We start from the raw sequence: 16,312 nt of genomic DNA on the forward strand, positions 1-16,312 counted from the left end.
GTGGTGTGTGTGTGTGTGTGTGTGTGTGTGTGTGTGTTGTGTGTGTGTGGTGTGTGTGTGTGTGTGGTGTGTGTGTGTGTGTGTGTGTGGTGCTGTGTGTGTGTGTGTGTGCTGTGTGGTGTGTGTGTGTGTGTGTGTGTTGTGTGTGGGTGTGTGTGTGTGTGTGTGTGTGTGTGTGTGTGTGTGGTGTGTGTGTGTGTGTGTGTGTGTGTGTGTGTGTGGTGTGTGTGTGTGTGTGTGTGTGTGGTGTGTGTGTTGTGTGTGTGTCATATTCAAGTACTTGTGATGTGTAATTTAGAATTTTGAGTAACTAACATACAACTGGTCATTTCCTTTGAAAGAATTGAGACCATTATATGTTCGGAGCGGGACGAGAGTGCTCTCTGGGGTTTCTCAAACAGTATTTCTAATTTACCCTAAACATATGGTAGTGAAATTAACATTACAATACTGACATCATTTCTCGTTCATTTCAAATAGAAATATTATAATTTTGAGAATTTATCTGCAAAAAATCAGAACTGATGAAAATAACAACTGCAGGGTTTTTATGAATCAAATGATGCAAAGAAGAAAAGTACATTTTATAAACATCACAGTACAAATGTTCAAAAATACTTTAGGCATTAATATTGGTGAAAAAACCTGGTTTTACTATCACAGATTTGACCTTTTAGACATTTAGAGAACATTTTATTTTACACACATGGCTATAAATAGTAAAATGATAGTATTTCTTTCAGTGGTCTGAAAAATGTTTCCACACTCTGTCACAGTGGAGGTGCCAGGTTAGAGCTCTGTCCTAACTGTACGATGTATAATCTACATAATATTCCAGACTTTTACTTAAATCACACGTGGCTGAACTTTTTTTGTTGTGTATTCAGGTCTGACTTGTATCCAGAAGAGAGGAGGAGGAGAGGCAGGGGGCGAGGAGTGTATCTGTATCCTCCAGCTGACGGAGGCGGGGGATATTTTCTACCAGATCCTGGAGCACGAGCAGTCGCACACCCCTCCACCAGCTCTGGAGAAAAACACAATTTCAGAGATAAATCCAGCCCAACAACCACCACAGTCGTTGAGGCTCATATCGGAAGCATCGAGCGACGAAGACATAATCGGCCCGACTCAGACGCAGAGCTTTGTGGCTGAAACACAGGAGGAGGAACGGCCAGAACTGGACATGTACGCTTCCTCTAACGAGTCCTGGTCCCCAAGAAAGTCCCGCCGCATAAAGAATTTGCAGCTGCAGGTCATCGTCAATGACTATGACAATGATGAAACCGTGAGTGGACTGGACACAGGTTTGAATGAGGAAACCGTGAGTGAAGAAAAAGCTGATATTCCAGAGGAACCCAGCCGTGTGGAGGAAACAACAAGCGGCAGCCAGAAGCTCAGCGACGGTGTTCTGGTCACATGGAAACAGTGGCTGCAGAAATTGATGCAAAAGAGTCACAAGAATAAGCCCCGCCCACAGCTCAGGCAGCCCTTCAAAATCACAACTAAAGAACTCATCTACCTGTCGTCTGACGATGAAGCGAGAGGAGAGGATTCAGCGGAGAAGGAGCGCGTGGAGAACGTGAGGCGGGACCTCAGAGCGTGCATGACCAACCGCTCGCTGCTCGTTCACAGCGCCGTCTCCGCCTCTCTCGGAGACCAGGAGGTGGTGGAGGTGCCCGACGCGGTGAATACTGACGACTGGGGGGATCCGACGAGCGAGCGCTTCACTGTCTCCTGGCAGGGGGAGGGGGCCTGGCAGGCGTGGTGGGTGGAGAACCTGGGGCTGAACAGGGAGAAGAAGGTGGAGGCTCTGAGGAGGAAGAGGAGGAGGAGAGAAGGAGGTGAGGAGAGCGTCCAGTCAGCGCTCGGTGCTGTCCAGCAGCTTCTGCTCGTCTCTGAGCTACCAGTCGGACCTGAGCGACTTCTCAGATCTGTCCGGATGGTCCTCGTCCGCCAGTTTGGGGGCGTGGTCCGACAGCGAGGGGGGGCTGTCCCAGTCGGAGGGGTCTGTAGGGAGCGGGATCCCACGAGCTGCAACACCCTCCTCCAGTCAAACAGACCCCACGCCTCAACCAGGGAACCAGACCCCAACTTCTCAACCAGGGAACCAGACCCCCAGTTCTCAACCAGGGAACCAGACCCCCACTTCTCAACGAGGGAACCAGACCCCCACTTCTCAACCAGGGAACCAGACCCCCACTTCTCAACGAGGGAACCAGACCCCCACTTCTCAACCAGGGAACCAGACCCCCACTTCTCAACGAGGGAACCAGACCCCCACTTCTCAACCAGGGAACCAGACCCCCACTTCTCAACCAGGGAACCAGACCCCCACTTCTCAACCAGGGAACCAGACCCCCACTTCTCAACCAGGGAACCAGACCCCCACTTCTCAACGAGGGAACCAGACCCCCACTTCTCAACGAGGGAACCAGACCCCCACTTCTCAACGAGGGAACCAGACCCCCACTTCTCAACGAGGGAACCAGACCCCCACTCCTCAACGAGGGAACCAGACCCCCAGCAGAACCAACGCCCCCCCAAACACACCTAAACCTCTCGACTCCACCCCGGCCACTGTGAGGAGGAGCAAACCCCAAGAAGACTACCTCAGCGCTCTGTTCGCACCGCAGGTAAGAGGGAGGGGTAACGACTACAGATCTTTCTCGTCCACACAGAAGCTTTGGTGGCGCGTGAGGCTCAGGTTTGGGAAGGCTAAATAACTTTTTTTACCTGATGCTATAGATAAGAGATCAACCGAGATCAACTCAGTGAAAGCACCGCCTGCTGACCAATCAGAGCCAGTGTGCGGAGTTTAAATCTATCAAGTCATATTACAGGAGAAAGGAAATACAGAACAACTGCCGTATGCAGAGAAGACGCCGACGTGTCGCATTTATCATTCATATCATCGATCATATAATTCCTTATCTGAGTCAGCTTCTCGAGTCGTATCTGGCCGTGCAACACTTACAGAGTCACATAGCCTACTGTATGCAGAAGTATTATTTACACATTAAGTTGACAAAACACTCAAATGTAATTATGTTAATTATTAAGTCAGATCTCTCGTGTCTTAGATGAGGCAGTGATATCATAAACCTGTTAATGTACGCATTCAACACTACAGCTGTTCTGTATTCACCTGGCAGCTGCAACTATGCTGCTTTTATCCTGGATAAAGTGTTTAAGTCACGGATGTTTAAAGTTTAACTTCTTCATATTTGTCTATTATTATAGTTTCATTTTCATTAATGAAGTATGACGCTGCGCTGTCAGTTCGCTTGTCCATGTTTGTGATTGGTCAAATGTTGCTAGCCCCGCCCCTTGAACGCGCTCTCAGCCGGACAGAGAAACCCTGGGTTGATTTACCGAGTTGATAACCAGCGTCGTAGGACCGCTTAGCGAGATCTCGTTTGTTAGGATTAGATAAGATAACTCAAACATATCCAGGGTCTGTTGAACTGGCTTCGGAGAACAGTTTACTGGTGGCTGCATAGCAGCACTAATGTCAAAGACACAAACATTATACATTATATTTAAATTTTACCAGGATGCAGTGACACAAATATTAAGGCTTAGCCTTCCCTCGCCTACAGTACCCGCAGCCCCTGCACAGAAGCTTTGGTGGCGGTTGCTAGCAGCAGTTAGCATTAAATACGTTGATTTAAGATAAGAAGTACTTTCTTGATCCCAATTTGGGAAATGTTTGCGTTGCAGCGGCATTACAGTAAAAGGCATTAGCAGAAGTTAGCCTTAAATAAGTTGCTTTAATAATACATTGGATTTTGATAGCGCTTTTCCTAATGCTCCAAGACTCTTAACATAAAATCAGAACAGAAACAATACAAAGAAAACAAGAGTTATTTATTCTTGAAGAGTTATTTCTAAGACAACATTCGATATAATGTTATAATGTTGATATGTACTTCTGCAACATGTAAAAAATCCGTTTCGCACGAGAGAGCAGACTGGAGATGTAGCCACTTCAAACTTGGATGAGCACTTGTCTTTTCCAAGAAGTGTCATTTGCCTTTGTACATCTTTCCCCCCGGTCTTTCTCTAGGACGATGCCTCGCAGCACGGCGGTTATTTCCTGGAGGAAGAGAGCCCCGTGCTCCACGCTCCTCCACCTGTGGCCTCGTCCTCCTCCCAGTCCGCCTCTCTGAGGAGCGTCAGGACCAGTTTCTCCCAGTCCCTCACCCCCTCCCAGAGCTCACAGGGGAGACCGGGGCCGTCCCAGGCACCACTCGCCAAGAAGAAAAAGCCTCGGATGGGATTCTGAGTGTGTCCGCCACACACGGAGCGGAGCATTTGGAATACCTGTTGTTCTTCTTCTTCCTTCGATGCATCTGGATTCAGGGTTTGTGAAATGGATGTATTACAGTTGCATTCACTGGGTTTGGACATTAGGACGCACACGGGATCTAATGGATGATGGACTGACTGGAAGAGCAACCATGGCTCTGTCCCTGAAGACGAAGACGACTGTGCTTTGGTAGGAAAACATTACCTTTGTTTTGTGACTGGGCCTTATGGTTAACGAGAGATGTGTGTATGTTTGGGCAAATGACGCTGCTGGGTTCACTTGTATCCTTCCATTAGACACTCACACAGCTGATGTTGTTTCACTTCATTCCATAACACTCCGAGTCACGGAGATGGGATGAAACGATATGGCTGATATGAAACGGAAGGAACGAGGAAAGACATGATAAGCTAACCCGAGGTCGATTAGGGATATGGAAGATGCAGAAGTCTTGAAATAAAAGCTGAGGAACTTTGAAGTAGGAGTAGATGCTACAGAATGTGTGTGTGTGTGTGTGTGTGTGTGTGTGTGTGTGTGTGTGTGTGTGTGTGTGTGTGTGTGTGTGTGTGTGTGTGTGTGTGTGTGTGTGTGTGTGTGTGTGTGTGTGTGTGTGTGTGTGTGTGTGACCTCGTTCTGTTTTTTTTACTTTGTTAATGAAAGTACAACATGCACTGTTAAAACCTTTTGTATGACATTTTTCTACATCTGCTTTAAATAAAACAGAAAGGAATTAGTAGGAAGATGTGGGTTGTTATTGAAAACCAACAGGACATGTTTGAACTTGAGTCAGTGTTATTACAGAGGAAAAAGGACATCATATTGTGAATCTCTCCCACGCCTGACTTTAATTTAAGAATGATCAACCTTAAACTAAATGGATATAATGTTGAAGGTCCCATGTCATGCTTTTCCGGTTATTACCCGTCCCCTTGTGTTATGAAGCTTTCTATGCATGTCAACGGTCTGCAGAATCCAAATGGACCAATCCGTGGAGCCGTTACGTTACGTCCGTGGATTGGCTGTGAGTCGGTGTGTGAGCACACACACAAACTCCCAGCCAGGCTGCGGGTGTGTGTGTTCGGGCTGGGTGTCGCTGTGTCTCGCAGACGGCCACTGGGCTCACAGGGAGGGAGGTGGGGGGGGGGGCAGGAGCTCCAACAAGCCGTTTAGGACAGAGTGAATACTAGGGTTGGGAACCGATAAGAAAATGCCGGGTACCCATACAAAATGCACAATTTCTACTTAATGGTCCCTAAACGCGGTAGACCCTGTATTCCACCGGATCCGTCTGCGCCGCGGCGACCCGGTGGAATACAGGGTAAGGGAGGACTGGCCATCTGTGTGTTCTGGAGAATCACAGAACAGCCGGTCGTCAGCGGGCCGTTGACGGCCGGCTCGGTACGCTGACTGTTAACGCATACCTTAATTTTTTTTAAACGGTATCATGTAAGTTGCGCTGACAGGCGACAGAGGTCCACAGTTGCCCCGCAGCGAGGTTCCCCCCCGCCCTCCCCGAGCGCAGTCACTTCATAACACCAAAGATGGGTCGCGGTAAACGCTCTGAAGTGAGGCTCCACTGCACTAAAAAAGAAATAGACAAGGCACAGTGTAATGCCTGTTAATAGCTTGCCACAGGCATAGCTCGGTTAAAATAAAACACAGCTATTGTGCAATAAAAAAATTATTTGTAAAAATGTCAGTTAAAGCTTAAAAGAATAAAGATATTTTTGTTATCTAAACGTTTGACCTCTTTCTTTTATAATCTAAGAGGGGAATCGATAAGAACCGGAATCGAATATAAATGTATTCTAGTAGACCTCAACAATGGAATTATGATCAGTACAAATGGCCATGTCATGGGACCTTTAATGCCAGTGTGTAACAATTTCACTTTGCATTTATGTAATATTTTGGACAGAATTGATCAAATATCCAAACTTTATATATTATTAACCACCATATTAGCATTTACCCATTGACTAAATCATTGCAGATACATGTTATCTATAGATTTCATCCAAAATAACTTTTTTTAACATTTTCAAAAAGAAAAAGACCGACAACAGATTTAAAAAATAATGTTTTTTTATAAGATTTTAGACCTTCTTTAAAGTACAGTGGACAAAAACAGAATAAATAACGTCATATCTACAAAGAACTATAAACATTTTTTTGTTGTACATCATTTACAGTTTTACATGTTTTTTAAATATTTTTGACAGTCAGCATTATTTTCTTTCCATACAGCATTTTCGCAGAACGCTTTCAAACACCAAACTTTTTTTTTTCTTCTAACCTACATCCTAAAATAATTATATAAATATAAACCAGGGTCATACATGCAAACATCCTTGAACACACACACACACACACACACACACACACACACACACTAACTGTTTTATCTGAACACCCTGTGAACAATTTCAAACGCATCAGATTCCCTCTCAGACACAAATCTCCTGTCCGCTCATTTAATACTCTAAATGAGATTTTAAAAATGTGCAAATGAAACTTTCCCTACAGAAGGTGAGAGCAGACATACGAACAGTCTTATGTCAACAAAACATCACAATGTAATCTTCTAAAGAAATACAAATCTAGTTTAGTTTCCAACCCTGTCATTAAGAAACCGTTATCAGTGCCTTACGTTAGAGCTCTTCATAACTTAAACGTGTAAAGTCACCACTCACAGCCGCTCTCAGCTTCTGTATAACTCTTATATTAAATAAATACGTTTTGGCAACGACGTGAACTGACGCCTGAGGTTGAGATGTTTTTATCAGCACCTTAGAGACCGAACTTTCAATCTAACAACGCTCCTGGAATGTGACATCTCAACTCGACTACAAACTACAAATCTAGCAGGAAGAGTCCGGACTGCTCAGTAGTTGTGCGATTCTCCACCGGTACCGGAGCTTTCTGACAATAAATTAAAGACTACAGGTGGAGAATTTGAAGGTTTTTTTTGGGGGGGAGGCAGCGAGGCGTCAGGCGTGGAGGTGTTGGCGGCGGAGGTGCAGAGGGAAGTAAGGACCCTCGGCGTCGCTGCCCAGAGAACTGCTGAGCGACTACTCCCCTGAACTCATCACGTCCTCACAAGAGTCCTCACTGTGGACACAAAGGGGTGTACTGTCAGCATACAGAGGGTTACACACAATCAGCTCAATGTTTTAGATGTGGTGCAAACAACCAACATGTCGTCTCAGTGGATGATTATGAACTAGTAGAGTCAATGAAGAACAGTTTGAATTCTGTTTCTGTCATACATACGTTAACCATGAATACTGAATAGTAGTAACCAACGAGTATTCAAATCATTTAAGTCGTTCAACAAACCAATGGTTTTTCTTGTAGGTCTTTTTTGTACATTTAGAAAACTCCTGGCTGTTAATCAGAGTAAGTGAAATAAGGAGATCTAAGATGTGCTGGGTCATAATCTCTGGGGTTTGAAGGACTACATGTAGATACAACTTTTAAATAAATACAATACGATTTGAGGAAATAAGGATTAAGCTCACTTTCCCTTCTGGGTGTTTTAAAATAATTCCTCAGACGGGGATTTCACGATGATACGGGTAAAGTAACATTTCCTCCTTTTTAAAGCAGAACTAGTTCTCATCGTCTGACCTCATCGTCTGACAGCAGAAATGTGACGCTGCTGAAAGTTCAGGCATGGAGTAAAACGTGAAGAACGAGGGTTTAAAACCAACATGTGATGATAAGTAGGTTTGTGTTAGTCATCAGTCAGCTGGGGAATGTTTTGGTTCCTTCTTTTTTCCCTGAGCTCAGACAGAAATTCCATTTAACTTAAGGCGAGGCCTCTTTAGACGTCATGGAAACGTCTGTCAGTGGGACGTGACCAGTGCCTCGCAGACATGATCCCATCGTGTGTGTCAACACTTCAGAAACGTGTGTGTTGCTGCGTGCCTAAGTAACAGCACACTTGCACAACACTTTTATAATGTCCCTCTCTAACTTTAAAAGCACTCGTTTCATATGCGTGACTCTTACTATAGTGTTTAAAGGAAACAGAAGTGCTTCTCCAGTAGGAACTGTATTTCTGGTAGAACAACTGGATCACTAAACATGTTGGGTCACTTCCCAGTGTGTGTGAGTCATAGCTGAACAAACATCTGGCGTGTGTCTGGTGAGACAAACAAGGTGTGTCTTTCACTTTGATTTTCATCAGCTGTCATCACATGATGTCACTGTGACATCTTCATCACAATGAAACTGAAAACAACCTAATCCATTTGATCTTATCATTTAATTTGGCTGTGTAATTCTTATTTGAGTTCGAGGGTCTAAAGGTATCCTGCTCAGGTGTTTTTAAGGCTGTGTTAGTTTCCTTGGTCAGGTGTGTTTAAGGTGTTATGGCGCTTTTCCACTGCAGGGCCTCGCTCGGCTTAGTACGGTATAGTTAGGCCAGGCTCACTTTATGCTGCGTTCCCATTACAGTTTAGGAACTGGGGCAGTAACTATAGTAACGCAGTATAGGCGGAGCCGTGACGTCGTCTTCAATGCGAAACACAAAACCGCCGTTAGCTGTTAGCCCTCAGAGCTCACAGCTCCTCATATCTGTTCAGAAACTAGACACAAGTTAAACAAGTACAAACCACAGACTGCCTGTGTCATGGAGAATACAGTCGCTGGTTTATTTATGTCTGTAGGTCGTTGTTGTGAGTGTGGACGGTCGGAGCATATACTGCGTTAGCTTAGCCAAGCTCCATTTAGCATTTTAAAAGGTTTTCCGCCTGCCGTCTGTCTGCAGACTTGTCAAAGCATTAATTCATGGTTTTTACTAACCGGTATCAGTTTGTTGTTACTTCGGCATCATTTTGAAACGTGTATTACAATTAAATCACGGTCAAATATGTTCAATGTGTTGTAGTTGTAGCCCCCTTGCCAGCGAGTCTCTCTCTAGTTTAGCATACTCAGCCCGGTTGTTGGCCCGGAAAGAACCTGGATTTCGGAGGGCCAGAAAAACTGTGAAAAAGTACCCGTTAGCCGGAACTAGGCCTAGTGGAAACGCAACCAAATACGGACCGGGTTTGGCACGGCACGCTTTAAACCGCGCTGCAGTGGAAATGCGCCATTAGTGTCAGTTTCTCTGTAGGGTGTGTTTTGGGCTCTGACAGTGACAGTTTCTGCTGAGGTGTGTTTGAGGCTCTGACAGTAACTGCTGAGGTGTGTTTGAGGCTCTGACAGTAACTGCTGAGGTGTGTTTGAGGCTCTGACAGTAACTGCTGAGGTGTGTTTGAGGCTCTGACAGTAACTGCTGAGGTGTGTTTGAGGCTCTGACAGTAACTGCTGAGGTGTGTTTGAGGCTCTGACAGTAACTGCTGAGGTGTGTTTGAGGCTCTGACAGTAACTGCTGAGGTGTGTTTGAGGCTCTGACAGTTTCTGCTGAGGTGTGTTTGAGGCTCTGACAGTAACTGCTGAGGTGCGTTTGAGGCTCTGACAGTTTCTGCTGAGGTGTGTTTGAGGCTCTGACAGTAACTGCTGAGGTGTGTTTGAGGCTCTGACAGTGACAGTAACTGCTGAGGTGTGTTTGAGGCTCTGACAGTAACTGCTGAGGTGTGTTTGAGGCTCTGACAGTGACAGTAACTGCTGAGGTGTGTTTGAGGCTCTGACAGTAACTGCTGAGGTGTGTTTGAGGCTCTGACAGTGACAGTAACTGCTGAGGTGTGTTTGAGGCTCTGACAGTTTCTGCTCAGGTGCGTTTGGGGCGCTCACCTCTCGCTCTCGTCCCAGCAGTGCTCTGGGATGGTGGGCAGCTCGGGCACGGTGCGGTAGCTGTGCAGGTTCTGGGCGGTCCGCCGCGACACGATCCACTGCAGCTTCCTGTGATTGGGTTTGCTGCATTCAGGCGAGGAGTAGTCCGACAGACAGCGAGCCACCCGCTCACTCCACAGCCGCAGCTCCACGTCAGTAATCTGAAACCACAGCAGGTCAGTTTAGCTCATTGGCCTGCTACCCTCGGTGTACTTAAACGGTAACCCGGTGTCCGTTGACATGTCTGGAGGCTGAGAGAACCCATGTTAAAACTGGTCTGTATGTTTGAAACCTGATAAGCTGCTCAGGCAACACCTGAACCCAAAAGTGTGTAGGTGGGAGGGTTCAGCTAAAGTCTCACGATGGCTGACACTTGTCAGGATCTTAGACGACCTATAAATACACGTTCCATTCCATTTTCAAAGCACAACCTACTTTAAAAAGGAACACTTCTTAAATAACATGTCATCCTTGAATAAACAATGAAATACACCAACACTGGTCCTTTAATCCATCATAAAAGTGGCAGGGAGGTATAAACGAATACATTTATGTTCAGGAAATCTGAGAGTTTTTAAAAATCCTTGTGGATGCAATCATTTAAAAGTCGCATTTCCTCTAAAGAGTCAAGCCGTCACAACACAAACAACACCGAGTTACGTAACGACAGCCATGGCTAGAAAAAAGAGTTGTGGATCAGGGCCAGGATGGGGATGACTAGACCTCTCCCACCCCCCCTCTACTTCTATTCAGAATACATCACTTACGATTCTATATTGTTTTCACTTCCATTTCATTCAGTAAGAAATATCACTATGAGGTAACGTAGTCCAGGAAATGTAGCAGACACCAGCAGTTAATGGAGCAACTATAACATCACTAGTCATGTCAAATGATTGATTTACTCTCTAATGTTATCCCCTTTTGTGTGATAAATGCATGCATGTTTACCTTGAGGTGCCTCTGGATGTGACAGGCTATTTCCAGCATGTCCTCCGACTGAACGGCGTGGATCTCCTGCCTCAGGAGAGACAAGGCTAGGACGGACGGCTGATGAACAAAAAGAGACAGGAAGTGCAGTGAGGGACAGGGATAAACAAAGAAATGTGTTTTAATACAGACTTATGAATGTCAAACTAATAGCATTATAACAACAAGAGCTCATTTCGGAGTGTGCCATTAGGCTGCTGAGCTACACTAACACTGTGTAACCTTTGACCCTCAGTGAATTCCTACCTTTGCTTTAGAGAAGGAGATCCGGCACAGACAGGCTTTGAGTTGAGCTTCCAGTTTCTCCAGGCTGAGGATCTCCTTTCTGTTCAAACACACACACACATTCAGGTTTAGAGGTGGTTTTGGGACATTGACAATTCCCAGACGGACAGAATGAACTCTTAATAAGTTAAGAATAGAAAATAAGATACATTTAAGTATTGACTGAAGACCCGGTGACAATGCAGAAAAAACTGTAATACCGAAACTGAAAATACACATCGCCAGGATTATGTAATTGTGTTGGACAGTAACAAATGTTATCAGTGCCCTTTCAGTATCACACACTGATAGCTGGTGCATCAGGTTGACCTGAAGTGACTCGACTGATCTGAACTCCGGTTTGAATGTTGACATTCTTCAGAAATGTGTCACAACAAGAGCTGCAAACATTTCCTCCAGAGAAAACCCTGCTGATTGCTAAAAAGGTTAACGAAATGTTGACTTTAGTGGATTACGTCTCCACAGCAAGTCTCTTAATTTTCCTTAAAATGACACGATAAAACCTCGTGATTTGGAAAACACCCAGCTGCAATGTCACTCAACTCTTATTACGACTTATATTATATGAGTACTATTTCACCCCATAAAATGATCATTTAAATGCCAATCGCTCTGCTGTGTTACCGGAATGCTTAAAGATAACTCTGTCTTTCTCGCATGCCTCCCCGGTGAGCGAAGAATCCAAAGGTCTTAGTGAATCGTGTTAAACAACAAAACATCCTTTAAATCTCTTACAGTATTATCAAAGTGTCATTTATCCAGTCACATGCTCAATTCTTTCCACACATGCATTTTGCTAAAACAGGACCATCTAAAACCCTGTGTTTTAAATAGTGGAAAAGCATGTGTTTTGAGAATGTGTGAGAATAGTCCTGAATGAATGGGATTTGGATTATACTGCACGTGTAGGCATGTCTTCATATAGTTTTGCTGTTGATATTTAAATTAAGACTTTTCTACTTTTATGGATTCTTCGTTCCCCCTGGAAGCATAAGAGAAGTTTTCCTCACGTATTCAAGGTAACATCAGGCGAGTAATTCACACCCCAATGATCATTACAGTGTGTGAGATATACTGCACTGGATTTCCTGTGTCTCACTCACCTGTCTGTGCAGTGTGAAAGTGCGATCTGGTGGTACAGGTCCAGGAAGGTTAAGGCAGTGACGGCTTTGGACTTGAAGTTGAGTTTCTCTGCGACGATCTTCTCCATTCGGCAGAGGTCGGAGGCGGTGAAGCGGCACTGTCCGATGCGGATGAGCTCCACCGGGGGGGCGAGGTTGCACTCCTCCTCCGTCACTTTGGCCGCCATGTGGAGGCAGCTGACGCTCACGCAGGAGAGGTGCTTTGGCTGGATCTGAGGGGGGGGGAAACGTGAGTAAGAAACGTGAACATTTGACATCACTAAGCTCATTTCATAGATGAAAGTATTTTATTCATTTTTCATTAAAGGTCCCCTATTATACTCTTGTTCAACAATATATTATAGGTCTCAGATATATACAAAACATGTCTCTGAGATATTTGGTTAAAAATAACTCAATGGTGCTCTGGAGGAGATTCAGGTGATAAGGGGGGGGGGTTACCTTGGTTTCTGATTGGCTAATGGTTACTCAAGCCAAAACATCGTTATGACAGAGTGGTCAAAATCTGATCAGCTCATTTTCAGACAGGTTTTTATAGAAATGGATCAGGACAAAAAGAGAGAATCTTTGTTCCTGAAACTTTCAGAATCTCTTTCCACATGTTGATGTAGAAGAGACATGAAAAGGTGGATTTTGCATAACCTTTAACAAGTGTAATAAATGATTCTGTATTAAACAAATATGTTTTAAGTATATGGGATATCTCAATTGTGCAGCCCTTTTTTATGAATTTATACTATGACATATGCTGGAGAGGTTTCAGGCTTTTACAGACGCTAAAGCTGTAGTGGCATGTCTGGTCCAATCAGGTGTGAGCATCTCGTACCCTGATCATGGCCAGGAATCTGTCCAACAAGTTAACAGCCAGGACGAACGTCTGGGTGCTGTAACCGAAGAAGCTGGTCAGACTCCACACATCCTCCACTTTGGCATCTCTGCACTTGGCTGAAATCCGACCGTCATCCTGGAAAACAAAGACCTTCTGTTCAATAACTGGATTAATCGGCCACGCACTGCTGACTACTTGCATTTTGGCAAAACAAAATAGGCCTGCTAGTCACGCTACAGAGCAGCTTAGACCCGTGGCTGGCATGTATTGTTGTTTTTACTTTCAATAGAGATAACCACACATCAACAAGGTCACTATAATCAAAATAACTTCCAAATGGGAGTCATTTTTCAGAATACTCCTCATTTACTGACTCTACTGTAGAATAATGAGTTTTTCGATGTGCTCACCTCTGTAGTGGATTCAATGAGCCTCAGCCCCGTCTCTTTGGGGAGATAATGAGCCTCCTGCTCATAGTTCACCCTCAGCTCCTTCATCAGCTTGAAGGCATCCATGTCTTGGCTGGCACTGCAGGAAGTGATTTCTTAGTTTCTGCAAAACAGAAAGCAACCAGGTTCAACATAAACAAGTATTCAGTAAAAAAAATCCCCCTTTTTTACAAATGCATTTCTCAGAAGTCACAACTATAATCCAGATCTATTGTCAATCTATTAACACTATTTTGTTGCGCAAATGAATTTATGATTGTCTGATAAGTTGATTTGTTTACAATATGAATTCCCCCCAAAGAACATTAAGGAGTTCACGTATATCAGATAAGGCCTTTACCAGCACAATTAATCAAGATAAAATATCCAAGAACAATTTATACAAATGAATTAGTTGTTAGGGTATTCATCTCAACATTATGTCTTCTACCAACTAAAACACATTCCCTTGCAGTTATATTTGAAGACCAACAAACTCATTTTTACCAATTGTACTGTGTTAAATCTCTGATCAAATTAATGATTATTTTAATTAATGACGAGTCACATTTGGAGACGACAGCATAGACGTATTTGTATGTATGCACCATATCAACCATGGGAAATACCTATTTCTGATTCTGATGGCCTAAGATAATATGGGTTTTTATGTAATACCAGGTCAAATATTATAATAACAGTATGTATCCATGTTTGGTTAAAAATAGGGTTATTATTTATCAGTATCTTGGCTGTATGGCTTCAGATCATCGGCCTACATTTGCTCTGAGCACTAACGGGTCACAGCTCCAAGATCCGCCCTCTTCCCTCAGCTGGGCTTCGGTGTCAGGTTTCAGTCTACGGTAGACGCCTTATCTCTTCTCTAGCCGACAGAAAAACTACCCTTTCAAGGTTTTTTCTGTTACTAAACATCCTAAAGCACACAAACACATAACTCACGGGCCTGGGAAGCCTTTTTTATTATCCTTTTACCGGATAATAGCCGAGGAAGCTAACGGTAGCTAGCTGTTTAAAATCCTCCGAGGAGCGGGGGAGGGGCTGCTGTTTAATACTCCAAACCTTAAAAGGTCTTCAGAATAGTGTTTATCAACATTACCAAAGAAAAAAAACGAATGTATTATCGAGTAATGCCCATTGTTAATGTATTAAACTGATACGTGTGCTCCTGGGGGTTTATCTTGGTTAATATAATCGTGTTAAAGAGCTCTGCTTTGACAGGAGATACATCCAAGGGATGCCAATAACAACAGACGAGTAAAACAGATCTAGCAGTAGAAAGGAAGCGTAAAGGATTATAGCAAGGTGTTTTTCATTTTTAAAATGCGTATATGAAAGAGGAAACATTCACTACTTATGTTACTATTTCCTTACATTGACTGTACATAGAAACTACCGTTCAATAACATGATCTGTACGAACTCTGTCAAAATTGTGCGAATATTTTTTACAAAATAAAAAGGCGAAACGAAATGCATTTAGCATCAAATGTACTACAAGCATTGGTATTGTATATTTTTTGATTATAGCTACATTTAAGTCCCATTGTCTACCGTTCACTTCAATCCGATTTTTTTTTCTTCTCTCTTCTCAGATAGTTGATAGTAGAAGGCAAATGTACCTCGATTAGTCTGGTTTATAAATATGAGTTCAATATATATTAATGGTTTACTCTACCTGTTATGGCAGCTCAAATCCACATATTTGTTTTCTTCTGCTGTAACGTATTACGTTAGTCCTTCTCCTCTTGTCGTTTCTTTCTCCTTTCTCTTGTTCTGTCTTTTGTTGATGTTCATATCGCTCACGCCCACTTACCGACGTCACAGGACAAGCAACCAATCAAACGCCTGGGTTTAAGAATAGACTTCACCCACTTTTGGTTTTACCAGAAAACATTTTACTACACAGCGAATGTTTTTGGTGTCGTTTTCCTTAAAATCTAATACTATTGTCATGAATATTGTACTTCAGATCCATAATGAACTTATATTCATCAATGACTGATACTGGAATTGAAAAGAAAACCTGTTCCACGATACGATCCTACTCTAACTGATGTTTCCCTTAACCAATCAGCGAGCTTCATTTTGGCTCGTTCAAATAGTCCGCTCAAAATAGGTTATTGTTATTGGCTCGCGGCTACACACTCCTGAGGACCTGATGCAACCTTAATTACGCCTTCTGGCTGTGTATATTGTCTTCAACCAACTTGATGACTAATTACCAACATATTAGCTGTGAATGTGTAAAAACACTCCCCAGTCTGGGTGTGGACTTGTTGTGACATGCCCTAAAAAATGAATCATTTATTTAAGTTCAACCTAAAGCTTAGTGTGCCGCTTTATTGAGGAAATATACCACATTTGCAAACTGATGTATTGGATACAAGTCATAGATTTTTGGGATTACATCATAGTTCAACTTCCAGGTAATTCCTTTAGAAACTTTACATTTTGCTAACTCACAATGTGTTATTTAAGCTAAATCATTAAGCTGTCTTTGGCTCTTTTCTGCTGCAACAAATGTAAATGTC

The 16,312-nt window shown here is 43.6% G+C and overlaps 2 protein-coding genes across 2 annotated transcripts; one reads left to right on the forward strand and one right to left on the reverse strand.

The window, feature by feature from the left end:
• Positions 1-754: 754 nt before the first annotated feature.
• Positions 755-5,049, forward strand: LOC117533741 (FERM and PDZ domain-containing protein 3-like). The gene is made up of 4 exons (XM_034197645.1): positions 755-788; positions 888-1,715; positions 1,819-2,633; positions 4,067-5,049. Exons 1-4 carry the CDS (start codon positions 755-757, stop codon positions 4,283-4,285), a joined length of 1,896 nt encoding a protein of 631 aa, XP_034053536.1. The 3' UTR covers positions 4,286-5,049.
• Positions 5,050-6,376: 1,327 nt separating this feature from the next.
• ccng2 (cyclin G2) lies at positions 6,377-15,582 on the reverse strand. The gene is made up of 8 exons (XM_034197649.1): positions 15,457-15,582; positions 13,744-13,885; positions 13,331-13,468; positions 12,466-12,716; positions 11,324-11,402; positions 11,039-11,137; positions 10,049-10,248; positions 6,377-7,420 (listed from the first exon to the last, which is right to left on the reverse strand). The coding sequence occupies exons 2-8, from the start codon at positions 13,846-13,848 to the stop codon at positions 7,381-7,383; spliced, it is 912 nt and encodes a 303-aa protein (XP_034053540.1). The 5' UTR covers positions 13,849-13,885; positions 15,457-15,582; the 3' UTR covers positions 6,377-7,380.
• Positions 15,583-16,312: the final 730 nt, after the last annotated feature.

The sequence above is a fragment of the Gymnodraco acuticeps genome, unplaced genomic scaffold (assembly GCF_902827175.1).
Source record: "Gymnodraco acuticeps unplaced genomic scaffold, fGymAcu1.1, whole genome shotgun sequence".
NCBI classification, from domain to species: Eukaryota; Metazoa; Chordata; class Actinopteri; order Perciformes; family Bathydraconidae; genus Gymnodraco; species Gymnodraco acuticeps.